We start from the raw sequence: 26820 nt of genomic DNA on the forward strand, positions 1-26820 counted from the left end.
TAAACAGAGAAATATCAGTGAGTCAGCGAATACAGAACGGCTTATGGGATTTGCGAGACTGGGTCAGTGAAAAGGAACAGGTTGTCGTGTTCCCAATCTCGAGCTCTTTCATTTGGGAGAGCGAGGACTGAAATGCTTCGTGTGGACTCCGGAGAAGTGGAGCGGCCGAAAAAAACACTAAATCTTTAAATCAATATCCGGAAATGTACTTTCATCAAAAAGATGAAATGAAGGGCAGACGAGTGCTGTTATCCTTTGCGTAAGTTCTCTACTTTACCGACCTAATCACAGGCAGCTTTTCACGGCAGTCAAAGAAGCTATCTGTTGCATTAAAAGAGTACCACAACGTTTATCGAGCTACAATTTGTCAGATTCGGCCCCTCTTGAACTTGGTATTGTTAACCTTATTATTATCAAGACGATAAATGACTAACTCTCTCTTATTTACATCGACCATTCCAACTGCAAATGCTAAAACCTGTAATGACGCATCAAAAATTAAAATGTTGCATACACCGTCTATTCATTTGTTGAGTAATCGGTCTGAGAACATAAAGTTCATGATATTCTCTCAGTTTTTTCCGTTGAAGAAAATTTCTCTTAAATTGCGTTGCATTTCTGCACACGCACATTATTATGACTCGATCGATATCTGCACTAGTGTATCAGAGTTACATTTTCAGAGGAAGCTTGCACCATTCACGATTAAATTTTAAAACGTTATTACGTTTGTATTCATTATTTCTCTCTAAATTCTCACCTATTTCATCCTTTATTAAGGACATGCATTTTTTATATGAGGTATTTGTTTTCGTTAACGCTTTAGGCCATAGTTCTTTAGCACTCAGCTTGTGTGCTTTAACATTTGCGCGCTAGTTCCTCCGGAAAAATAATTGGTTTGGCCTTTATTTCTTTCTCTCCTTGCAGGCACTTTGCTAAGGTCCATAAACTCTTTCTTTTGCTGCTTAACGCCTCAGTAGTTCTGGCTTATGCCATCAGACCCTACTAATTTCCCCATAGTCTTTACGGGAACTTGTTCTTCGTCTATTTCCTGTTCCAAGTAGTGTATATATACTATTACTGTTTCCTCTCCTTCCTCAGTATTTCCATACTTTCTGTCCAGTATTCTTCTTCCCTCTATTTCCTTCCCGACCCTTTGATTTACCGAAGACAGCTCTATTATTGCGTTATTCTCTCCCTTGACTCTGCTTCTTTAATACTGATCCTGATATGCTTACCATCTTATCGTCAAATCTCTTCTTGGCTTCCACTTCCTTATCTGTAGCCTATTCTCTTCTATGGCCACTGCGAAATCCGCAAGGCTATTTGATTCCGCATGCACGTATTCTCTTTCTTCCTATTTTCCCTTTTGGAATGCATCCCTTTCTCTACATCACTTGTATTTATGTCTACTTTGATCAAATTGTTTTCGCCAATTTCCATTTTGCCATAAAGTCTGTACATATTATTGTTGACCATCATTAAATCAATCACTCTAAATGGATCGTCTCTTTGTTTTGTGAATACTCCATTACATTTACTGTCATCGTTCAGCAAAGTTAGCCCCTGTCTGTGTATGAATTCCTCTGTTTGTATTTTGTTTTCATTTTTCTCTTGACATTGTAAAAATCCCAGATGCCCATTGAAATCCCTCACGACCACCAATGCTTCTTCTCGCCCGTTGTCTATTTCGTTTGCTAATCCTTCGTAATTTTCTTGTTCCAACTACCTAGTTAGTTTTTTTTTTTTTTTGTAAAAGAAAACTACTGAGATGTCTATTTGTCTGTCCGTCTGCACTTTTACTGTCCGCCGTCAGATCTTAAAATCTACAGAGGCTAGAGGGCTGCAAATTGGTAAGTTGATCATCCATCCTCCAGTCATCAAACAGGCTCAGTAGATTTTATTTTATTTAAGGTTAAAGTTAGCCAATGATCATGCTTCTGACACTGCTACAGATGCCAACAACACAGGCCATCACCGGGCCGTGGCTGAAAGTTTCATGGGCCGCGGCTGAGAGTTTCATATAGCCTTATGCCCTATACAGAAAACTCGATCGCGCCGAAGAAACTTTGGCACATTTTTTACTTGTTTTATCCCGCCACTCTTCATGTACTGTGAATTAAGATTATCCTAACTTTTTTGTAAATTGCCATCTATGGCTACTAATGTATGACCTTAGTTTCTGATTTCTCCTCTTCTGCTTTTGTTCCCTCTTGCTTTTCTCATCTCTTATATAAATTTTCGTTTTACCCCTTTTGCTTTCCATTGTTTTATTAACTGGGTAACCGAGCGGGTTTCCCAGTTCTGTATATTTTGCATATGTGGGCTTTGTACTTTAACAAGTTTTATGATAACTGCATTGCTTTGCCTACTTGTTTTTGCTCTGGCTGTTCAGTTTCTCTTTGGTTTAGCATTCTGTTTCCTTTAATGATACAGTTATTTTAAACCTTTGTTCCTCTCTGCTGTTTACTGTTCCTTTCATTTACCTTCATCTACTAGTCCTGATCTGAGTTTGTGTGTGTGTGTGTTCCCGTGTTTTCGTGTCTTCTGTTTCCTCCTGCTGGCTGGCATACGTTGTGAGAAGCTTTCCGCTTTTGCATATCACCCACCCCCTCTGCTTTTTAGTTTTCTGTAGAAGAAAACTATTTGTCTGTCAGTCCGGGCTTTTTCTGTCCGCCCTCAGATCTTTTTTGCAAACTGGTATGTTAATCATCACCCAATCATCAAATTGTGTTCCCGTGTTTTCTGTCTTCTGTTTCCTCCTTGGCTTACGTTGTGAGAAGAAAACTTTTATTTATTTGTCTGTCAGTCCGGGCTTTTTCTGTCCGCCCTCAGATCTTAAAAACTACTGAGGCTAGAGGGCTGCAAACTGGTATGTTAATCATCCATCCTCCAATCATCAAACATACCAAATTGCAGCCCTATAGTCTCGGTAGTTTTTATTTTATTTAAGGTTAAAGTTAGCCATGATCGTGCGTCTGGCAACGATATAGGACAGGCCACCACCGGGCCTTGGTTGAAAGTTTCATAGGCCGCAGCTGATACAGAATTATACGCTATACAGAAAACTCGATTGCGCCGAAGAAACTTCGGCGCATTTTTAACTTTTCCTCTTTGGTTTTAATTCTCCTCATAGTTTGACAACCTCTTCCCTTTTGTATGTTGTCAGGTTCTTGCTTACCCACTCCTGTCAGTTTTCTAATAAGTTTCTCTCGTTTTTTTCGGTATTTCCCATTCTTTTTATTCTTACTGGTTAAGCTTAGTCTCATACTGTACCCTCGTGATTATTTGGCACTGGGTTACTCCTCTCTAGTCTTGTTCCTCGTAATCCTTCATTATTTTCTGACCTTCCTCTGTATAAGACTAGCAAAGGTCCGTGATTAAATTGTTCCTTCTCTTCTTCTTCTTCTTCTTCTTCTTCTTCTTCTTCTTCTTCTTCTTCTTCTTCTTCTATCTGCTGTATTGTTCTTTTATTCTAAACCCTTTTAAATCCACTTTCATATCTCTGCCCATCCACTTACTTTTTACAGTGTTTCTTTTACTACCCCCTCTTTCATCGGATCCTATTTATGCACTAAACCTCTCGCCCTATCCAACAAATTCCTTTCATATCCTCAAATTTTTATCATATCTATATATATATATATATATATATATATATATATATATATATATATATATATATATATATATATATATATATTTCTTCACTTGTTTTTACGACCGTTACAAAACCATGTGAACCCCATATTTCCTCTCTCTCTCTCATATTATATTAGATGTATCTCAAAATTCCTCATTCTCGTTGCTTTTTGGAAGGACATTTCTTTCGTCTTCTTTAATGTTTTTGCCATGTCCTCACTTGCTTCAACTCAGTTGTTTCTTTTACCAACGACGCTATACAGTTGCTTGTTCGCTCTGCCTGTCTTTGGGTCACTAATATTCAACAATGCAAGTCTTGTCTTTTTTTTCAGCAATTTCACCTTGAATATATTCCTTCAGACTCTATTATTATATAATAGCACAAAATTTGCTTCTCATTTCGATTATGCCAGACACTCTTCACTGCATTTTGGTATTTTTATAGGTTAAACAGAGTATATGAAAAATGACTTAATTTTAACATAAACACTTAAAGAACTCTCAAGTTTATGATCGTGCTCAACCTCTGGCAAAACTGTTTATGATATTACTGTTCTACGTTCCCTAATAAGGTATCACAACTTTTAGGACTTTTATTTCACTGAATTCCCGATTACTCCAGTGAAAATATCTTAATTTTACCAGTGAATTACAAATATTTAAAAGTTTGAAATCCATAACTTAAGATCTTTCAGGCCGAAGTTATTCGTCTGTTGAATCCCAATATGTCCTCTTAGCACACCTGCTCTCAAGTAACTTGACACTTTTCATACACTTTATTCACTCATGCGAATTATGAAAGCTCAGTGTAGAGTAGATTAAACTTTGATATTGAATAATAATAATAATAATAATAATAATAATAATAATAATAATAATAATAATAATAATAATAATAATAATAATAATAATAATAATAATAATAATCACGCCCTCATAAATGAGAAGCATTAATAGTTCGACTGTTATAGGGTAGAGATTTACTTTTGTTTACATCCAAGTTTGTTTTGTTGGTCTGCTAGCAGAAGGCGTGATTTGAATTATTTGGAAGTTAGGTAAGAAAAATTAGCATTTTAACTTTTCACAGTGTTAATCTTGACACTATTAGAGTAGAGATTTAGTTTATTAATGTACTGTAGTTGATAACCAAACCTCAAACATTTACTAGACATTTGGAGACTAGACTGACGAAGCCAAGCCTAGTTACTGTTGCGTTAGAATTTAGTAGAAATTAACACCAAAAATCGATTAATCAGCCAGATTCGACGGGGGGAATTGTTGGCGGGATTGACCAGATCAAACGCCAGTGACACCCAGAATCCTCTTTTCACATTAGGGTACCTCCTTCAAGATAATCCAAGTAGAGGGGTAGGATGGAGCACCGACTGGAATCGTGGACCAAACATAGGCTTAGGGGTCCGATTCTGCAACATACTATATATGTTATACAGATCCTTCTTGAGTACTGACCAGCCAAAATTGTCGTAGCATTAGGCTAGAGGGCATTTTGATTGCTTATATAGTTTTTCATGGTTCAGGCTCTATAAATAAAACAAACGCTGAGCTAAGCTTGTGTACGTACCATTAGGCTATTCCCTTAGGCCAGTCAGTGTTCCCACCATATTTCACCATCAAGTTATCAACCAATGAAAACAGTGATAGGCCTACCAAAACGGAGTATTGTAATCTTCATACAGTAGGCGGAAAGACTGAAGACAGGTAGGCTAGTATGTGGAGTAGGAAGACGGGGGTAGGGTATGGTAATTTCGGTAAAATTACAGGGTAACTCCACACGGACTGTTACCTTGGAAATCGAATTTGGTAAAACTTTACTTTAGTTGTGTGGCCAGATTCCTGCCAGTTGTCAACTGTTACACGTTCTTCATACATAAATAGACATAACCTTTCCTATAATGCCACGTCCTGACCTAACCAGATCTTACCTACCTAACCTAACTTAGGGCAACATGCCCATACCTGGCCAGGGGGGACCCCCCTGAAAAGGCCGCAACCTGTCCCCATCGGTGACTAGTGGAAATCAGGCCGCGCAACTAAAGTAAAGTTTTACCTATCCATCCATCATGGTTGGGGACCCTTTGAGAATGCAAGGTTTTGTGGTTGGGGAAAACATTGAGAAAAAGACCAGACTGCCGTGTTGTTGTTGTTATGGAATGGTTCCTTGCATGTGCAAGTCATTAGGGGGCCATATGTTCAGAAGGGATTTGCTAAGGAAACCTTTTATATAAAAGGAACTATACAAACCTAATATACCCTAGCCTAACCTAACCTAGCAGGCCGTGTTACTTAGTCGGGGCTCCGCCCCTGCCCCCCCCAGTGAAGGAAACCCACTTTTTGCCAAAAGCTTCCCTATAACACTGTGCATGCGGGATAGCATTCTAGGATGGTAATTACAGGTTAATTACAGTCGACAAACAAAAGATAATGGTAAATTGTTAATAAGCAACCAAAATACTATGGGAAGAGTCAGTTTCCAAGGTAATACCTGATGTGGAGCAACCCTATAGTTCTGTAATTTTGCCTGTGAACAAAAACTATGATAGAATAAATGTTGCCCTATATGCTCTAAACTACCCTAAACAAAAATATTCAGTGTTACTTTTGGGGAGGAGTCCAGGTGGGTGAAACCCCCAACCAGGCCAGGGCATAGTGCCCTAAGTCAGGTTAAGAAGTTAAGGATGGGTTAGGTAAGGATATGGACTTCTAGGAAAGGTTAGGTGTGTAAACATAAATATTTAGTGTTACTTGGAGGGGTGGCCGGGCCCCAGCCATTTTAGGGCATGGTGCCTTGAGTCAGATTAGGAAGAAATGGCCTGGATAGGTCAGGACATGGCATTTTAGGAAAATTAGGTTTTATATAATTAACTTACCAAATAATTACATAGCTAACAATTTCTAATAACCAGCAGCTAAAATTTTTAAATTCGTGGTAGTGATTCTTTTGTTTATTTTTGTGTAAGTAGCTTGCCCCACCCACTTTTGGGGAAGAAGAGGAACAACATAGCAAGAAGGTTCAATTTATTTCTGCTGACTTTCGACAATGGTTGTGAGCAGCAGCTATAGTAATTTGGATTTTCGTAGGCTTTACTGGTTATTTTCCTAGAAGGCTGGTGAATTATTTTGGATTCTTTTGATTGTCTTTTGGCATTTATTTAGTCAGGTTGACTTAATTTGGAATTTTACTAAATTTTGACTCATGTTTGGACTTAGTTGTCACTTACTTTGACAGTGTCTGATGCAAGTACGCCGAGCGCTCGTTATTGCAGCCTTTGTTGCAATACAAGATTGACTTCTGCCAAATACGATTTACATTCTGTGTGTGCTAGCTGCCGGTGCCAAGTGTGCTCTCTAGATCTACCCTGTGCTGAATGTGTTGACTTGGACCCTATACAGTGGAAGATTTTAACTTCTCACATTTCCAATTTGGAAAAGGACAGAATTAGGAAAGCTAATGCTAGGAGTGACAAATCTTTAGCTAGTCAGCATTCGTCTAAATCTTCGTCTGGTGTTCCTGTAATTTCTGTTATGTCTCTTAATCCCAGTCCTTCAGCTTTACAACCTGTTCCCATTCCCAGCTCTTATACGTCCGACCCAAATGGGTGATCCAGTTCATCAAATGACGAACCATGAACATAGTGCTCATAGGGAAGTGTAAGAGCTGGCTGTCCATCCCACCGACTCTTCACATCGTATAACAACAGCTTTTTCTTCTGTGGCGCCAGTGGTGTTAGACCTGTCTCTGGCTCCCTTTCAGCAGCTCCTAGATCACATTTTGAGCCTTTTGAGATCTCAGCTCCTTCACTGAGTGCGGTTGATGTGCCTCTATCTCCAGTTTTGTCAGCCGTGGAGGAAGCTTAAGATCAGGAAGAGGATACTCCAACCACAGCTTATTCAGCCCTTTTGCGCTTTCTGCTTCGCTCTTTCCCAACTTCTTCTCTCCAGCGGCTCTCCGGCTTTGACATTCCAGCTGAATAATCTTCAGTCTGAATCCTCCAAGCTCCCAAATTGGTGCTTCCTACTTAAGCTAAGAAGGCCATGAATGAAGTAGAGTTGGTTAGCAGACGAGAGAACAAGGGAAGGCTGTGTTGTGTTATCCTCCTTCGCGCTTATTGTGAAGGAGATATTCATATTATGCTACCGGGGAAGCTCCCTCTCTTGGTGTGTCTGCCTCCACCCAGGGGAACTTCTCTGGACTCACTGAAGCCTCCCGTAGGTTTGCCTTTTCAGTGGTGAAGGTGATGTTCTCTTTTGCTGAACTTGATCACCTGGATTGGGCAATGGGTACCCTGGCCAAGAAAATCCAGGACTTTCCTTCTGTTCCTACAGATTTATCTTTGGATCTTCTGGGCGTTCTTTCCTGTATATACAGGAATTAGAGACACCTCTCAGGAATTAATCTCAACGTACACTATGGGTATTTTAAAGAAGAGAGAGCTTTGGTGCTCTTGTACATCCAAAGGGGTAACATCTGCAAAGAAATCGGCTCTTCTGTACTCTCCTCTAGTGCATGACTTCCTTTTCCCTCAGGCTGTAGTTAATGGTATCACTTCTGACTTGCAAAAGAAGTCAACACAAGATCTCCTGACCCAGTCTTCTAAACGCGCTCGAGAGAATTTTTCCTTCAGTACCAAGTCGTCTTCTGCGCAGCACCAGCCCTTTCGAGGCGCCAGGCAAAGATTTCAGTTTAGGCCTCGTGCTAACGTCCATTTCACCTCCAAGGCCATCAAAAAGTCTTCATCCAAACCTTTTCCAAAAAGTGAGGAAAGCTTTCCTCGTGCAGCAGTGGACACCAGGCTCCTCCTTTTTTGGGAAGAATGGAGCAAGAGAGGAGCAGAGCAGAGAGGTACTTAAGAACAGATACTCTACTCCCTTCGTAGATTATCCATCCTTAGTCAAGAAACCCATCGCATTAACCGCATATTCGAAAGGCTCGAGAAGGTTTTCAGCCCTCTCAGAGGAGGTTTCTGCTCTTCTGCAGAAAAGAGCGATACAGGAAGTCACAGATGTAAAATCAGAGGGGTTTTACAATTGCCTTTTCATGGTTCTGAAGTCTTCAGAAGGATGGAGATCAGTGCTGGATGTCAGCGCACTGTATGTCTTCGTATGGGAGACCAAATTCAGAATGGAGACAAACCGCTCAGTTCTTGCATCCATTTGTCAAGGGGACTGGATGGTCTCCATAGACATGCAAGATGTGTACTGCCAGGTCCCCATATATCCAGACTCAAAGAAGTACCTTCGCTTCGTCTTTCGGAACCAGATTTTTCAGTTCTGAGCACTATGCTTTGGACTTTCGACGGCCCTCTCAGGTTTTCACCCGCACTCTCGCTCTGAAAGCGGGATGGCTTCATCTAATGGACGTCAACATTGCGCTCTGTCTGGATGACTGGCTCATTTGTTCTCCCACAAAGGAAGATTGCACGGGAGACATTCAAAAAACTCTTGACCTAGCGAAGGAGTTGGGACTTTTGATCAACCTTCAAAAGTCTCAGCTAATTCCATCTCAGCAGATAGTGTATTTGGGAATGAGTCTGAATTCTCGTCTTTTTCTGGCTTTTCCTGCACCCAAGAGGATAGAATCCTGTCTAAAGGCGATAGACGAGTTTCTTGCCCTTCGAATGTGTTTGGCCAGCAAGTGGATGAGCCTCCTGGGAACACTGGCTTCCATCAAGAAGTTTGTCTCCTTGCAGGAGACTGCACATGAGGGTACTCCAGTTTTACCTCAGAGACAATTGGGACCGAAAGAAATATCCGGACTCATTTGTGTTCCCAGTCACCCAAGACATCAAGAAACATCTTCTTTGGTGGAGATCCAAAACAGGCTACTAGAAGGGAAGTCTCTCTTTCCTCTGAACCCCAACCTGAGCTTCTTTGCAGACGTATCTGACTTAGTTTTGGGCGCGATCCTAGAGGACAAGGAAGTCTGGAAGGTGGACATTGGAATAGGGGACTTGGCATATAAACATGAATGAACTGACTGCGATCAGTCTAGAATTGCAAGCCTTTGCTTTGAAGTTCGAGACCAAGACCATTGCAGTGCACTCAGACAATACGACTGCCCTGGCCTACATAAGCAAGCAAGGGGGAACTCACTCCTTCTCCCTCTGCGAGGCGGCACAGGAACTTCTTCTCTGGGCTCATCAAAATCAGACAAGAATGGTTACGAGATTTGTGCAAGGCAAGATGAAAATACTACAGACCAGCTGAGTCACAGCAACCAGGTGATTCCCACGGAATGGACGTTGGACCCACTGGTAATCTTAGAGTTGTGGAAGCTGTGGGGAAGGCCGACAATAGACCTGTTTGCGACCTCCAAAAATCACCACCTTCCACTTTCTTGTTCTCCAATTCCAAATCCCACAGCATGGCAACGGATGCCATGCTGTCGGACAAGAGCCTTTATGCATTCCCTCCCTTTGGGATGGTAAGGGAAATGATAAACAAATTCAGGTCTTATGAGAATGCTATGATGATCCTCATAGCTCCCTTTTAGCCTCTAAGGGAATGGTTATTGGACCTGATAAGTCTCCTGTCCAGTTTCCCAAGACTACTTCAAAAATGCAAGCTTCTCAGATAAATACAGCTCAGGCAATTCCATCAGGGGTTATCCACGCTAGCTCTGACAGGATTCAAACTATCAAGAAATTCCTCAGAGCTAAGGGATTTTCAAGAGCAGCTGCACAACTATCTCTAGATGCTGGAGAGAGTCTTCAGCCAATGTCTACCAAAGCAAGTGGACTGTTTTCCACGCTTGGTGCAGAGCAAATCATGTCTCCTCTTCTAAGACAACTTTAACAGAGATTGCTGATTTTCTGTTTTTCCTGAGAACTTCTAAAGGTTATAGGGCAATGCTAGGCTCTGTATTCAGGTGTAGAGGCCTAGATATTTCTTCAGATTGGGATTTATCTGAACTGATTAAATCATTCGATACGATGAAGTGCAAAGATTTACAGCAAGTTTCATGGAACCTGGACATGGTCCTTAAATGGCTTTCAGGTCCACCCTTGGAGCCTATTGATTCTGCTTCTCTGAGGAACCTAACTAAGAAGACTTTGTTCCTAGTAGCCTTGGCTACAGCCAAGAGAGTAAGTGAGATCTAAGCTCTGAATAGGAGAATCACTTTCTCTAATGGAGTTGCAATTTGTTCCTTTACTCTTGGCTTTCTCACTAAGAACGAAAATCCAGCCAAACCTTGGCCCTTGTTCCTTTAGCTTTAAGAACCTATCTCACGTGGTAGGTTTGTTAGATGATGAAAGATTCCTTTGTCTGGTAAGGGCTCTCAAGTGCTATTATAGAGGGATGAATAAATTTGTTTGTATTTAGCATTTCCAACGTTTTAAGACTGACAAAATAAGAGTTGTTGGAAGAGGGATCCAGTTTGTTTACGGCGCTGTCTGTCTGTGGAATATGTGATTTTCAGGTTTTGAGTCTTGAGTCTTGAGTCAGAGCTAGTGCTGGTCTGTCGTTTGGTTTTGGACAGTTTTTTTGTGTGCAAGAATGTTTTCCTTGTTTTACTGTTCTTAAGAGATCTTCATTCCTTGTTTTGTTTGTGTGGAGTCACTTTACTCCATCTTCGAGGACAAGTGTTGGAGTTTTTGTGGTTTTGAATTTCCTCACTATTCATAAGGGTAAGATGTTCAGTGACAAAATGAGATAAGTCACCTTTGATGTTCAGTGAAGAGCCCTTCATGTCCTCTCTCGAAGAATGCCCTCTCTTTCTTTCTAAGAGATCTCATTCATGAGTCACATTCACAAGTGGGAGAAGAGCCTCTTCCCTTTCTAAGGGTAAGAGAGCATGAGATAAGAGCTGTGGCTTCATCCTTGTTGTTCAGACATAATCTTTCGCTTGCCTCCATTCTCCAATCCACTTATTGGAGATGCAAGTCAGTTTTTTGGCACAATATCTACGTGATGTTGAAACAGTTTTTAATGATTGCAGTACCTTGGGTCCTTTATTGGTGGCTGGCACAATGTTGGGAAGGAAGTATAGGAAGCCTGCCTTCCATCCTTACTCTTCGCCTTGGTACTTGGTTTTGAGTTTAGGGGAGCCTGGGGTTACTCAGTACTGTACTGGGACACCCTCCAGGTCTTTTAATGGTTGGATGATGGTGGTTTTAATCTTTTGGTGTAAGTACTGGCATTTTTATCTGGTGTTGTGTGTCAGTTTTGCGCCCAGGGCAGGGGCAAACTTTCTATACTTTGCTAGCATTCGGATAAGTCCTTCACTGCAAGGTCCCCACCTTATGGTGTGGTTATACTGCCACACCTCTATAGGGTAAGATGAGCACCACCAGAGGCAGTATGTTCCTGCAGCAGCTCTCTTACCAGGTAAGGAACAACAAACATTTTATTAATGTTAAATACTTTCCATTCTCAAATTATTACTTTTAATACTTGAGGTAGAATAAGTCCAGGAATCCCACCTTCTTTCAGTTTGGGAATCAACTATGTAATTACTTGGTAAGTTACTTATAAAAGTGACTTACCAAGTAATTACAGAGTGGGAGGCCTCCCTCCTCCCCTCTCATGGACATGTGACATAAATAAATTGAACCTTCTTGCTGTGTTGTTCCTCTTCTTCCCTGAAAGTGGGCGGGGCTAGCTACTGACACCAAAATAAATGAAAGAATCACTACCACGAATTTTCAAATTTTAGCTGCTGGCTATTAGAAATTGTTAGCTATGTAATTACTTGGTAAGTATATATAAAACTTTGTTTTATTACAAAAATGTCATTTTGGCCCTTTTTCACGGTTGGATTTCTCACATCTGCCATCTCCCTACTCTGCATCCACTCCTTGAAGACTACTACTGTGCCCCTCTGGTTCAGTAACTACCAGTTTCTTGCAAAATTGCCTTTGTGTTTAGTACCGGTCCCTTGGAGATAAACGTATAAACTTAAAAGACAGTAACTATTATAAATATAAAAAAGGACAGACTTAAACAAAAGGTGGTAAACATTCTGGTCATCAACTGGGAGGAACCAGACCATGGTAGTTGTCTTCAGTTTTACTTTTGTAGGCTAGGCCTATTGTCCACATTCAGTATTTGTGGAAACCTCAAAAATTTTTTAGTTTTGTATAAAACTAGTTTTATTGTGATAAGTAAAAAATGTACTAGGCTATTCAAAACACTCATGATTTATGTTCTTCATATGAAACCCCTATGAAACACATGCACAAATTATGTGATATAATCGATAAGTTTGCTGGGGATGGAGTAGGAGAGTCTTCCACAAATATTCTTTCTTCCAGGACTTCCTTTTCTCTTGAAGTTTTCTGCGCTTCTTTTTAAGGAGGAAAAGAGAAAAACCTCAGTGTATAAAACTTGAATCTTTTTTTCCCCCCTCATTTTGATCTGATTGATTTAGGACAGCTTGCCCTCAACATGGTGTGAGGAGACGAACAACCTGCCTAACTTTTGGGGATCCAGATCTTGCTCTCACTTTATCTTGTGATACTTGCGAAGTGAAGGCAGAGATCCATCTCCACTCACTTGTGTTTCATCCATTTGACCAGTACTTGTTTTTTGTTTCCCATGAGAAATGCTTGCATACTGTTCCTTGTCAGTGGTAGCTTTAACCACTTTTTTCCTACCTTGGAACTCAGGGAATATGTCTTTCATTAGCTTATTTCATGGACAACAGGTCTCCTCTAGGAAGAGAGACCCAGTTCTTCACTTTCCCTTTACTCTTAGAAGACTGGGTATATTCTAAGTCAGTTTGTTTAACTGAGATTCTCCTGAGCAGGTGTCTCTCCCTTGGAGCATTCTTGTGGAGGAACCAATACCAACATATGTGGTTCCTCATAGCCTTCAGGTTAATTTTCTTCCAGACACAATCAGGAAGAAGGGGAGACACCTGATCTGAGTACAGTATTTATGAATCCTATACAAGATCCCCATAATAATAACCAAGCCACTATGTGCTGGATAGCAACCAGATGATGTGCCATCTGAATGCTGTGCTTACCAATTTTGGGAGCGCTTGTTAACTAGAAGGTGGATATTTCAACATTCCTTTCTGACCATGTGTTCTGGAGTGATTTTCACGCATTTTGTACACAGGGTTCGAGGCTACACTGCCTGTTCAGGTGGAGCTCTGATTAGGTTTGAGGAAAAATCCAGTCTTACTGACTTAACAATTTATACAAAGAGGAACCTATAGGCTTATTCTCTTGTCTGTTGACTACAATTGTTTTAGCTTTCTCAGCTCTGACAGGATGAGTGCACATCCTTCCTAAGGTTCATCATCAGGCTTAGGTTTGAGAAGTAACACATGGGTTACCAGGTTTCTTCCTCTTTTGTATTCCTCTTAATTGTGGTCATGCTGGTTGGCTGGATGGAGGCTAGTTACATGACCAAATGCTGATCTTAGAACTCAGGTCTGATGATTTGGACTCGCCATCCTCTCTTTAACAAAAGGAAGGGCAGGTGTAGAGCTTTATTCATAACAGGATTTCATTACCAATACCAGCCTACCTGGGTTTCTTTTCTTTTTTTTTTTTTTTGTGAGAAAAGACAGGTTTCCATCAAGTTTTCGTATAGGATGAGTCTGCATAGTAAACCACTAAGGCATGGGGCCTGTCAGCTTCTCGCATTGGATTCTGAGGCTGCTCAGTTTACAAGAATCAGCCTTCCTCTGCTCAGTGCACTTGACCAGGAGGCTAGTATTTCCAGGAGGTGCAGACCATCCCTTCAACCTCTTGCCCAGGATACAGACTGTTTGATAGTATGTGGTAGGTTTTTAACCTCAGATTCTTTTTGTTTTGGAAGATGCCACTCTTTTTCCATGAGACAAACTTTACACCCAAAATACATAGATTAACAATCATACAAAATTATAATTTTTATTTTCCCTAAGTATAAAACCTCATACCATACTTTCACCACATCTTAGAACAATGCCCTGATAATTAAGAACAGTTTGGACTTCACTCTATCATACAATACTCTGTCCTGCATAATCTGATGGAATAATTTTACTGTGTTGACATTCTGTGGATGCCCAAGTTTTTTCCAGCATCAGAAAGAAACATTTTCTGTATATTTGTCAAAAGTTTGTGGCATACCACCTCAATAGCACCTCAGCATAAGTGCATGGATTCTTCAAAAGATTTTAAGTAATTTTTTTTGTTTTCAAAATACAGGATTCATTATTTTACTTGTACAGTAATGTCCTCCTCTCAGTCACATTGATTGATTTCTACACTCTAAATACTTTGGCACTGAAGCAACTAATGATCATTATGACATGGGTAGTATATAAGGGTATCTAGTAACTTTAGGGATATTCTTAGTGCAAAAGGCTCAAGTCCTCTTTTCATTAAATGGTTGTTCCCAGCTAACACTGCATTCTAGGCAGTGTAGTAAAAGTAAAATAAGAGGTTTGTGTTTAGGGAAAATAAAAATTGAAATTTTGTATGATTGTTAATCATTTTTATGAATAATAAGTACTGTACAAGATTTTCACATTAATGGGAATACTGTACTATTTTCCAACTACTGTATACCAGTTGAAACTATTCGAATACTTCAATTGCTGAGACTGAAGAATGATTGTTGATGACAGACATGAGTAGGAGACTTTCCTCAAGATATGGAGTACTAAAGTGGAAGACTTGATGTTTTTCCAATAAACATTGGCAAAGAACGGCGCCATTAACCAGTTATCTGCGCTGATAAACCGCTTACCAGCACCAAAAATCTGGTTAACGATGTCGCTAGCCAAACACAGTTAACCAATGCCGCTGGTAAGCGGGAACTGCCTGTATTTGAAACTTTAAAGTTATTCTAAAGTTTTGGATGTAAAAAAGTGTGCTTTTGTAAATTTGTAATACATGGTTTTTGTGTTAATACTGGTATAAAATTCTTAATTGAGTGTATTCTTTCAGAATAACCTGTTGTTTAAAATGGAGGAGTTTGAGACAAGAGCATGGGATGATGCTCCAGAATCAGAGCTTATGGTAAGTTTCCTCTTTTGTCTAAATTGTATGATCATGCTTACTTTATAAATTTGATGCTCTGGAGTCTTACATTGAGAATGTGCTGAGATACTGAATATTGTAATGTGTGTGTGTGTGTATACTGTAATTTATCTCTCTTTCTTAACTTTGATATATACAGTACATGTATATGTATCCAGTATTGCACTGTAAATCAACACATTCATTTTATTGATTATAATAATTGTACTACCTTGATGGAAAAACTCTGAAGGATTTTTCTTTTTGTTCATTGAATTTTATTTTTTCACATTGAACCATATCCTCATATTGTAATCATATATATTATACAGAATTATATTCCGAGTCAGATCTAGTCATTAGCTTGTGATTTTTATGAGAACAATACTGTGCTTCTTTTCTCAGTGTGTACATATAAGACAAACCATTGCTTTAAATAGCCTTGTGCATCACTTTTGAAGTGTTGATCTTGCACCTACTTAAAGGTAATGACAGTTCCAGTTAGCTAGTTGTCAATAGACACTACTTAGTAAAGGTAAAACCCTATGCTGTGCCTCTAATCATCCTCCATCATTATGTCCTATCTATTGTCAACGAAGTTCTGATACACCTTTTTCTTCATATTTTGAAAAGTTCAGGGTTACACTGTCACACCCAGTCTCCTTCCTATTGTTTACATCAAGTTTGGAGATTTTTGTCGTGAAGTTTGGCCAATAAAGAAATTACCAAGATTCAATTCTCTGATAAATGAAGTGCTGGTATTTTCTGGTACCATTCATGTCATGTCTGAGCTTAAAAGTTGTTCCAAAGAAATGATAAAAGAAATGTATACAGTGTATTGGTAAATGATAACAAAAAATTGGGAAGAGAAAATGTATTGAGTCTTGTAAAATAAAATGTACTCAAAATTCAGCTGACTCACACTAAAATACTGGGGCAGTACCTGTCAAAAATATGATTACCCTCATTGGACACAGAAGGTCCTTTTTATTTACAGGGACATATGCCTGAGAATTGATGGAAAAGTGTGCTGTGGAACAGTCCTGGGTTCTTGGAATCTAGGTCTTTGCCATACCCAATCCCTTTCCACTCATATTCACCTGAAAAAAAAATGTTTTGTTGCATTATTTACTGTAAAGTTGACAGTGTTGTAGAGACAACGCATAAAACTTGTGTGACCCTTGCTTGGACTTAAACACTTCAGTAGTAGAATCTTTGTGTTGAAGAAAACCTTGAGTGGTAAGGGGACTGTCTTAGACCTGAGTATTTAATTTTATTGTTGTCTAAATAACTTTATGAAAATGCACTGTTTCTTAAGGGGGGGCAAAGTTATTTTTAGTTATAATGCATGGTTTCGTCCTTCTTCTCATCCCCTTGAATCTTTTATGTGCAATAGCACCATTCAGCTCTAGTCTTAATCCCTCCCAAGGAATTTTACCACAGAGATACTTGGATGACTGGACCATCATGGCAGCAGAGAGACCACCATTCTGTGCACTGTATTACCCTGTAATTCAAATCAACTAGGCAAAATTATATCATTCCTTCCTACCAGACTCAGTACTTGTGGATGATCATCTTAGTGTCTGTATTCCTTTCCCACTGAAATAGGATAGACAGTTTACATCAGTGAGTGAACCCTAAAAGAAGGAATATTTGTCATTAAAGAGTTGGCAGACTTTGGGCTGCCTCTTCCCTTTCTCTGTAAATTAATTTCATGAGGACATTTTTACATACCACCTCTCCAGACATACTTCGGCATTATTGAACTTCTTCCACCCTTCTGGAAAAATGAAAATAATTTTAAAACTTACCAAGGGGTCCAGGAGATATACTGGTAAAGGGGACTTAGGAGGGTGAAAAATAATAAAATCATTCCTCCAAGGACTTGACTGATCTGTCAAGGACATAACTTCTGAGCATTAGAATGATGAAGTCATTATGTTTTAGCAAACTTCCTTTGGAGAAATCAGCTTGTGATAGCATCTGAATGGTCTCTTCATTCTTTGATGCAAGAGGCGCTTCTGTACTCAGTTCATTGATGTGGACCAGTTTACAATGTCACTTCAAAAATCTTTTCATTGGATACTTCTTTTTCCCAGTTCCACAGTCTGGAAAGTGGGAATAGTGTCACCTAAACTTAACAGACAGTCCAGGGGTCTGCCCCTTCTGGTTAGTATTGAAATCTGCTAAGTAACAAAGATTGGCATACAAACTACAAGTTAGGATACCACAAGGCCAGATGTCATCTTGGTAGGAGAGCTGGTATTTATTGCAGTTGCCTTAAGCCTACTGTACTTGTGTTATTCTTTTGTTTTCTCAGTCAATAAATGGTCATGCAAGTGCAGATGGAAGACTACATATGTGAAAGGCTACAGTTTGTATACCTGGGAAAGATACAGATAACTTTGTAAAATTTGTCATTTTATGCTAGGTCCCCCTTCCCACCTTTATAGTGTATCTTCATACCAACAAGTGTACATAAGAGAAAAATTTGTTAACCTTGCTTAGGGAGTTTTCTCTCTTAGTACTTTGTAGAGCTGAGTTGATGTATTTTGTAAATGAGTGTAGATGGTCAGCACTTGAAACAAAGCAATAAAGCTGCCCACTGTAATGATTTCTCTACAAAAATCTATTTTTAATTAGGCTGTTGTAATTATGTATAGCATAAGTTTTCATATACACTGTACAATTTTAGTGCTTGTTTCATTGTCTACATGCAACATGAATTTAATACTTTTGTAGACCCAAGGAATGACATGCTTTTACTTTTAAAGGAAGAAGATGAAGTCCTTAGTCCATCAGATGTGCAGTCAAACTGTCTGCGTCAGTTCTCCAGCACTGATTTCATCATGGAGCCTGGAATATTTTCAACTCTCAAAAGGTAGACAATTTTGTTTGCTATTTTGTATAGATGCATTATAAATTGTTAAGTAATGTATTTTTGTTTATGCTTATTCAACTTTTTGCCATTAGATAGTATTAGTAATGATTTGTTAGTATCTTTTGTGATGGTATTTCAGCGCAGAATATGGTACAGTGCTTACTAGATATTTTTATTTTACCTTCGCTTGCCTTTCAGAATTATATGCATTGGGTCTTTAGAGCCTGAATTCTTTGGAAAAATTTAAAGCAAGTGTTACATCACTGAAGAAATGAATGCCATAGTTACCAGCATTGTATATTCTATATTTTTTCAGGTATTTCCAAGCTGGTGGTAACCCAGAACAAGTCATTGAGATGTTATCTGAGAATTATCAGGCTGTGGCTCAGATGGCAAATCTTATGGCAGAATGGCTAATATTGGCAGGTTAGATAACTGTTTTTACAGTTCTGTTACTAATTTGCTTTCGTGTTTTGGCCATAATACTGTATTTGAAAGTTACTTTTGGTAATCATTAGTTTTCTTAATCTTCTAAACACATGTTTTATCTTAAAACAATTATGGTAAATCTTCTCAGGGGCAAGCATCAATGATGTACAAGCAATGGTTGAGAATCATCTGAAGCAAATGATACTGAAGACATTTGACCCTAAGAAAGCTGACACAATCTTCACAGAGGAGGGAGATGTAAGTTTATTGGTATATGTTTTCTTTCTTAAATCATGTACTATATTACTCTTCACAGAAAATTGAATAACCATGGTACCTGTATATTATTTAGGACCTGTCACATGACATTAATGTAGGTAATAGAGCTAATTGTTGTTATTTATTTGTGTAGAAAGCTTTCTATGTTCTCATCAGTTTTGCAGAATTGAGAGTCACTGTTTTGTACAATAACCTTTAATATTAGGTCTTCAGAAATTGTTTAATTCATTATTAAATTATGGTATATAATTACTAAAATAATGAAAGCATTTAAAACTTCAGAATTGTCTTGCTATTGTTTGTGGTTGATACCGTGGTGTGTGTTGAATTTACCATATAGAGAGACAGATGTATAGATGCTGATTGATCCTGAGGTATAATGGTAGTACAGTTTTGGTTATCTTTCCTAATAAGTAGGTCTCATGTAGGTATCCAAGTAACGGATAATATTATATATTTGCAGTTGAATTATTAAAGAAAACGTTCTCAACTATAATAACTGAATATTCCAGACTTCTTTCCATTTTGAATTGATTGTTTATGTTGAGTAGTAATCATTTTACTCTACCAGTGCAAGTGTATCAGAGGCAACATTAAGTAGTTATACAAAACTTCCTAGTTACAAGATTTCTGTGATTATCAATCTTTTAATTTGGAATATAATAAAATCTGTGTTAACTGGTTGTCTTTGAACTTAGGGCATGTTGGATAACAGGGCATAGCAGAGTATTCTGTGGAAAATACTAAAACTTATGTATTTATTTTCATCCTAATAAAATTTTTATGTTATCACTTCCTGTCATACTAACTTTCATTTTGCAGAGAGATAAAATAAAAATTAATGGTGTAAGAGTGTGATCAGATCTCCCTAGGGATTTGATAACAAACAATAGTAGGCTAGGTTAACATGTGTACATTATTATGTGTAAATTATCTTCGCTGATGAGAATGCAGAACGGTGAGAAGAGTCGATGAGACCAGAGAGAGGCAGCAACTCCTAAAGAAGGAGCTTCGCTGGTCATGTAGGATAAGTATCTCCTGCGGATTAAACGAGAGGGAGGAAGAGTGAAAAATGCTTTGCCCTGCTCCCTTTTGGTCGAAAGCCAATCCCCCATCTCTTCAAAAGACTTCTTAGAAGATGAAGAAAGTACCATCTTGGGAAGTCTTATTCCATTGTCTGGTTGATTCCTCATTAAAAAGGTTGAGGCAGGCGATGACGGGGCAGCTGGGGCGAAAAATGTGCGAAAATTTGCCAAAAGGTACTGCAGTAAAATAGCATAAGCCAAAGGAGGTGTAGGTTCTTGGTCAACTTCTTCCTCTTCTGAGGAGACCGGGGACAGGAAATCATCCTGAGAAGTCTTGGGATTGGCAGGAGCTTTCTTTAACAACTCCATAATTTGGTGAAACTGCCATGTAATAGGAGCCAGAATAGGCTCGTGATGGTCCAAAGGCGAAGGAGACTGCGGTCTCTGAGCAGACGAAAGAGGCAACAGGCACCTGGGAGCAGGCGCTTGGTTCTCAGGAGCTGGCACCGGGCACTCAGGCAGTGGCGCCTGACGTATGGGAGCAGACGTTGAGCACTTATGAGATGATGCTGGGCGCTTGGGAGCCAGGTGTGGGCGCTCAGCCGTTGAGTGCTCAGGTGAGAATGCCTCTGGACTGTCCCATGTAGGCAGAAGTGGACACTGATGGACAGAGGCAGAGACAGAGGGTCTACAGCGTAACTACAAGAAGGCTGGGGACTGCTAGTAGACTTCTTATACCGCATAATAAGTAGCAGATCTGGACAGCGACCAACATCCTCAGAAGGGTGCTTAAGTGGTTAGGAAGAGACTAGGAACTGCTTGTGGTGCCTCCTGTCCACACTATAGTCATCAGAAGAGCTTGAGGATAAATGATGAGCATTCAAAGACATGCCTTTCCAATGGCTGTCTGCTAACCCCTAGGACTGTGCAACAGGAGCAGCGGAGGGGGCTACTACCTGTGGGCAAACCCCACCGGCCTCTCTTGGACTCTAGGTATGTCTTCTCCCAGGTTAAGGGGAGCAGGACAGTGACTTTGGTCTAGGAGAACCAGTGGGATGGATAACCACCTCTTCCACTGGCTCTGCACTCTCACTCGTCACTTTATCCATTATCACCTTAAGTGACTCTCCTAAAATCACCTTAAGTGACTCTCTCCTAACTCTGCCACTGTACTTACTACAAGGTTAGTTTTCTTATCAAACCTGGATTCAGGACTGGCAATGGCATTAGGGTTGGAAGCCAGGGAGCCAGGCATGGGAGTAAGAGGTTGAACAGTAGGAGGGCAAGGAATAGGAGAAACAGTAGGAATAGGAGTATTAGGGAGAGCAATAAGAATAACTTGTAAACTAGGCTTAGGCATAGCTTCTACACTAAGAGAATGTCTCTTGGCTCTAGAAGCCACTTTCCTTTTCCTGTCTCTCTCTAATTTGTCTAAGTGAGACTTAAGAATCTTCTGTTGTTTACTATCCCATGAGGAACATTCAGTACAAGTTTTCTCAATGCCACACTTGCCCCCTACATTTACTGCAGATCGAATGAGGATCATAATGAGCTTTTGTGAACCCAGTCTTATAGCCTTCGCTGCAGTAGCGAATACTCAAACTGCTAGAATCTGACATAATTCGGAAAAAACTAGAGAACTACTCTAAATGTGATAATAAGCTATCAATAGCCTGCTGCACAACCAAAACAAAGTACAGTAATTGTACTTCACCAAAAGCTGCTAAGACAACTGAAAGAATAATAAAAAAAAGTTGCTGTAAATGGCACTGATGTGTGTACCAGAGCCAGCAGAAACAAATTGAGCTTACCTGCCAGGTTGTTTCCTGTATTCCGTGATAGTGGGCGGGGCCTGTCACCTACACAAAACAAAAGATGCGATACCATGAATTTTTCAGGCCTTTCTGTCTCCCAAGAGAATTTCCAGCTGCCTCCAGATAGTCCAGAGTTTTCTAGCCCTAAAAGCAGTTCAGCTAGGCCTTCAGAGTTTTTTGTCCATGGTCAGAAACAAGACAGTAGTAGTACATGTGGAAAATACCATGGCCTTGGCATATATCTACAAACAAGGAGGGACCCACTCCTTTTCTCTCTGCCAGGCAGCAAGAGAGCTACTCCTGTGGTCATAACAAAATCCAGTGACTCTGGTCACTTGATTTATCCAGGGAAAGTTGAATGTGTTGGCGAACAAGCTGAGCCATCGGAAGCATGTCCTTCCCACCTAGTGGACCCTGGATCCCCTGATTTGTCTGGATCTTTGGAAACCGGGCAGGCCAATGATAGACCTGTTTGCCACCTGCAAGAACCATCGACTTCCTCTTTTTTTCTCTCTATCCCCAGATCCTCTTCCATGGGCAACTGATGCCATGCTGCAAGATTGGTCCAGCCTGGACTTAGATGCCTTGCCACCCTTCAGCGTGGTCAGGGAGGTGTTGAACAGGTTTCAGACACACCACAGCGCAACTATGACCCTCATAGCCCCTGTTTTGGCCCCTGACGGAGTGGTTTCCAGACCTTTTTCAGCTGTTGGTAGATTATCCAAGACTTCTTCCCCAAAAACTGTCATTACTCAGACAACCCTACTTCAGAAGACACCACCAAGGTTTGTGTGCTCTTGCTCTGACAGGCTTCAGACTGTCCGTAAGCTTGTCAGAGCAAAAGGTTTTTCAAGAGGAGCTGCAGAGGCTATTGCACGATGCAGGCGAAAATCTTTTAGCCTCATCTACCAGGCCAAGTGGTCAGTCTTCCATTGGTGGTGCCATGACCACAATATCCCATCTGAGACTTCTGTGACACAGGTTGCAGATTTCCTCCTTTACCTTAGGAACGTCAGGAATTTGTCTTCCTCCACCATTAAAGGGTATTGGGCTATGCTTAGCTCAATATTTAAACATAGAGGCCTGGATCTTTCATCGAACTCAGATATCAGCAACCTGCTAAAGTCCGTCGATACGTTGAAACAGCGGAAGGACAATTTGGTCTCCTGGAATCTGGATGTGGTCATGAAATGGCTGACTGGTCCAGCTTTGGAACCCCTTCATTCTGCTTCCCTTAGGAAAATCACATGCAAGACACTCTTCCTCTGTGTGTTAGCTATGGCTAAACGTATTAGTTAGATTCTAGCCATTGATAAAAGGGTAGGTTTTTCCCAAGGAGATGTAGTTTGCCTGTTGACCCACCCTAGGCTTTTTGGCCAAGAACAGCGACCCATCTAAGCCCTGGGCTCGTTCATTTACCATTAAGAATTTAACCCTCTTGCGCTTACGGGGGTTCCTGTAGCGCTACCTGGCACGTGACTTATGCCGTGGAGGGATACGTCCAAACTATAACTGACATAGGCTTCTGGTTTATTTTATGATGTCGGCAAATGATTGAGTTTTTCCTAAAGCAATCAGAAAATCTTTGCAAGGCTTAGAAATAAAAAAGACACAATGAACGTGAAATTTTTAAGGAAAATCGTAGATATTTTTTTGAAATCATGAAAAATACAATAATTAGGTTTGAGGAGTTTATATTATACGTATATTGTGTGGAAATGTTTGAAATTTCACGTGAAAGCAATCATTTTGCTATAAATGTCTTTGCTAATTAGCTGTTACCAATTAAAAAATGCAAATTTTTTACGGAGTGCAATTACCAGATTTTCCAACCTACTTATGTTGACGTTTCGTATCATATCTAAGTAAGAAATAAAGATAGAAAAAAAAAAGGTGGCATTAGAAAGCTGCATAAATTTAAAAAAAAATAAAGGTGGCATTAGAAAGCTGAATAAATTTCCTATAAGACTCACAAAAGAAAGAAAAAATATGGCAACGATTATTATATATAAGCATTGATATTTTTATATTTTGCTGTTCAGCACAATAAAGCACAAAGAATGGCCACTCGAATGATATATAATACATGCACATTGAAGTTATTTACAGATGCACAAACAGGCATACAAAAAATTATTCACGCACTTGTAAACCCTAGGCCAAACTGCGTAACTCGACTGGGTTCTCGAGTGCTGATATTTACGCTTACATTTTTCATAATTACTTGGTACTGTAATGAATAATGCTAAGAAAGAAGTGAAAATTGCAATGGAAAGCTGAATAAATTTTCTATAAACAGCCCATGTAAAAGCAATAAGTGTTCCCTGAAAAAATTGAGCAATTGAAGCTGAAAGACAGAAATATATGTAGAAAAAGTAAATTCTTCAATATTTATCTTATCGAAAAACACATGAAATATTATTCAAAATACTGAACAATCACTTGCAAACACTTTTATAACAATAGCAAAAGCGAAAGCACTTCACAAACGCAGATAAATGACGACAAAGCAAAAAACGTGAGAGTGCTGAAAAGACATGCTGAACTCTGTCAAAATAGGGAGGTGCAGTGCTTTAGTTGGGGGAGGACTGGCGCATGCGCGATACCTATCAGTTTCCTGTTTACGTTTTCTTGTAGGTCCAAGATCTGCCCACGCAATGGCGCAGTCCTCGTTTTCTTCGGATGACTTTTTTTTTTTTTTTTTTTTTTTTTGGGTGAATTTCCCTGGAAAATAACTCACGGATGGCGCGGAAATCACGTCATTGGTGCACTTACGGCAAAAAATTTATTGAAATGGTTTCGCATCATCGGATCACCAGAGGGTTAATGGATGTTCTTGGGCACGACAAAGAAGAAAGACAACTTTGTCCAGTCAGAGCACTTAGATACTATATGAAACGGACAGAAAAATTTAGGGGTCCATCCAGTAACCTCTGGTGTTCGGTTAAGAACCCTTCTTGTCCTTTCCCAAAGAATGTCTTGTTGTTCTTCCTGAGAGATTTGATTTCAGAGGCACATTTCCAGATCCAGGAGGATGTTTTACCAAATTTTAAAGTGAAAGCTCATGAGATCAGAGCGGTGTTGGCCTCTTTGGCTTTCAGGCATAATATATCCCTAACTTCCATTATTCACTCTACCTACTGGAAGTGCAGGTCTATTTTTGCCTCACGATATGAAGGAAGTGGAAACAGTGTTTGATAATTGCAGTATCTTGGGACCGTTATCGGTGGCTGGCATGGTATTGGGTGAGGAATTATAGGGAGCACTCTTTTTCTCCGAATATCTCTTCGCCTTGGTGTAGTGTTTTTCGAGTTTTGGGGAGCCTGGGGGTACAATGTATGTGGAGTATCCACCAGTTTTAGTGGATAGGTTGTGATGTTTTTTTACAAGTGTTTTGAGAGTAAGTGACAGCGTTGTCTGGTTGTTTTTTATTTTGGTACTGCACCCAGGGAAAGGGCACCTTTTGTATGCTTTGCCAGCCATCAGGCCTTTCCTCTACTGCAAAGCTCCCACTTAAGTAGAGGTGACCCACAACTCAACAAGTTAAGTCAAATGATTCAAGAGTTACTCCATAAATTCATGTAAATATAGCCATACAAAAGTCCAGCAATTTTTCAACTGGCTGGTCAAATTGTTGCAAGTTTAGACAGTATTCGCAAGCCTGATACCTCAGAATAGCATATGTTGACAGGTAGTACAATAATTTTTAATATGGTTTTTAACCATCTTACTGCACAATATACACTACATAATTGTTAATGATTATTACTTCCGTCTGCGGTGTGCAGAGCAGTTCACTGAACTAAACTATGAATATGACATTTTCTAATGAAATAAAATTTCATATATACTTACCAAGTAATTGCACAACTAATGTTTTTAAATCGCGTGGCAACTTTTTTAAAAATTTGTGGTAGTGCTTCTTATGTTTTGTGTAGGTGACAGACCCCGCCCACTATCAGGGAACATGGGAAACAACCTGGCAGGTAAGCTCAATTTGTTTGTGCCCTTATGTCCATAAGACGGGAGGAGGGTGGGCTCTGGTTCTGTAATTACTTGGTCAGCATATATGAAACTATTTCATCATGAAAACGTCATTTTCATATAAGCAACTTACCAAGTAATTTCATAGCTGGATCCCACACTGAAAGGAGGTGGGATACACAGACATATTCTACTCTAAAACATTAAGGCATGATAATAACTTCGAAATAGAAAATTTTCCAGCACTGAATGCAATGCTTGTTGTTTCCTTACCTGATAAGAGAACTACTGCAGGTGAATAATGCCTCTGGCTGGTGCCCATCCTAACCCGTAGTGTTTTCTAATCCTTCGGGCCAGTCCTAGGAGAGCTGTTAATCAGCTCAGTGGTCTGGTTAAACTAAGGTATCCAGAAATATTGGCACTGATATTTTAAATAAAAACCATGCATGTGCTGCAGCACCAAGCTTATGAAGGTTTATGGAATCATACAGTACACTTGTCCTAGATGATACAAGATACTGTGAGTTTTTGAAATTGTAAATCAAACCCAACATTAAACTTTCACTTTTATGTGTGATGGCTTTCCCCCCCTTTTAGGCCCTTTATAAGCATAAGGGTTTCTGGAAAAGTGCATTAAGTTTTTATTGAACTTCATTGGGAATACTGGATAAACCTGTGGGAAAGAAACACTTAGATAATTTTGTGCTTTTTCTTAGCCACTCATTCACTAGGATGTTCTATTGATATGGCCACCTCCGCATACACACTGGAAGCTGGTAGAC

General features: G+C 39.7%; 1 protein-coding gene across 1 annotated transcript in view; it reads left to right on the forward strand.

The window, feature by feature from the left end:
- The first annotated feature begins 4603 nt into the window (after positions 1-4603).
- The window catches only part of TH1 (negative elongation factor complex member TH1), a 60401-nt gene continuing 38184 nt past the window's right edge, over positions 4604-26820 (forward strand). Inside the window, exons 1-5 of the mRNA XM_067081213.1 lie at positions 4604-4697; positions 15552-15623; positions 18401-18507; positions 18824-18933; positions 19085-19194. Coding sequence (XP_066937314.1) covers positions 15570-15623; positions 18401-18507; positions 18824-18933; positions 19085-19194 — 381 coding nt within the window. The 5' untranslated portion in view covers positions 4604-4697; positions 15552-15569. The remainder of the gene's footprint in view (positions 4698-15551; positions 15624-18400; positions 18508-18823; positions 18934-19084; positions 19195-26820) is intronic.

The sequence above is a fragment of the Macrobrachium rosenbergii genome, chromosome 3 (genome assembly GCF_040412425.1).
Source record: "Macrobrachium rosenbergii isolate ZJJX-2024 chromosome 3, ASM4041242v1, whole genome shotgun sequence".
NCBI lineage: Eukaryota > Metazoa > Arthropoda > Malacostraca > Decapoda > Palaemonidae > Macrobrachium > Macrobrachium rosenbergii.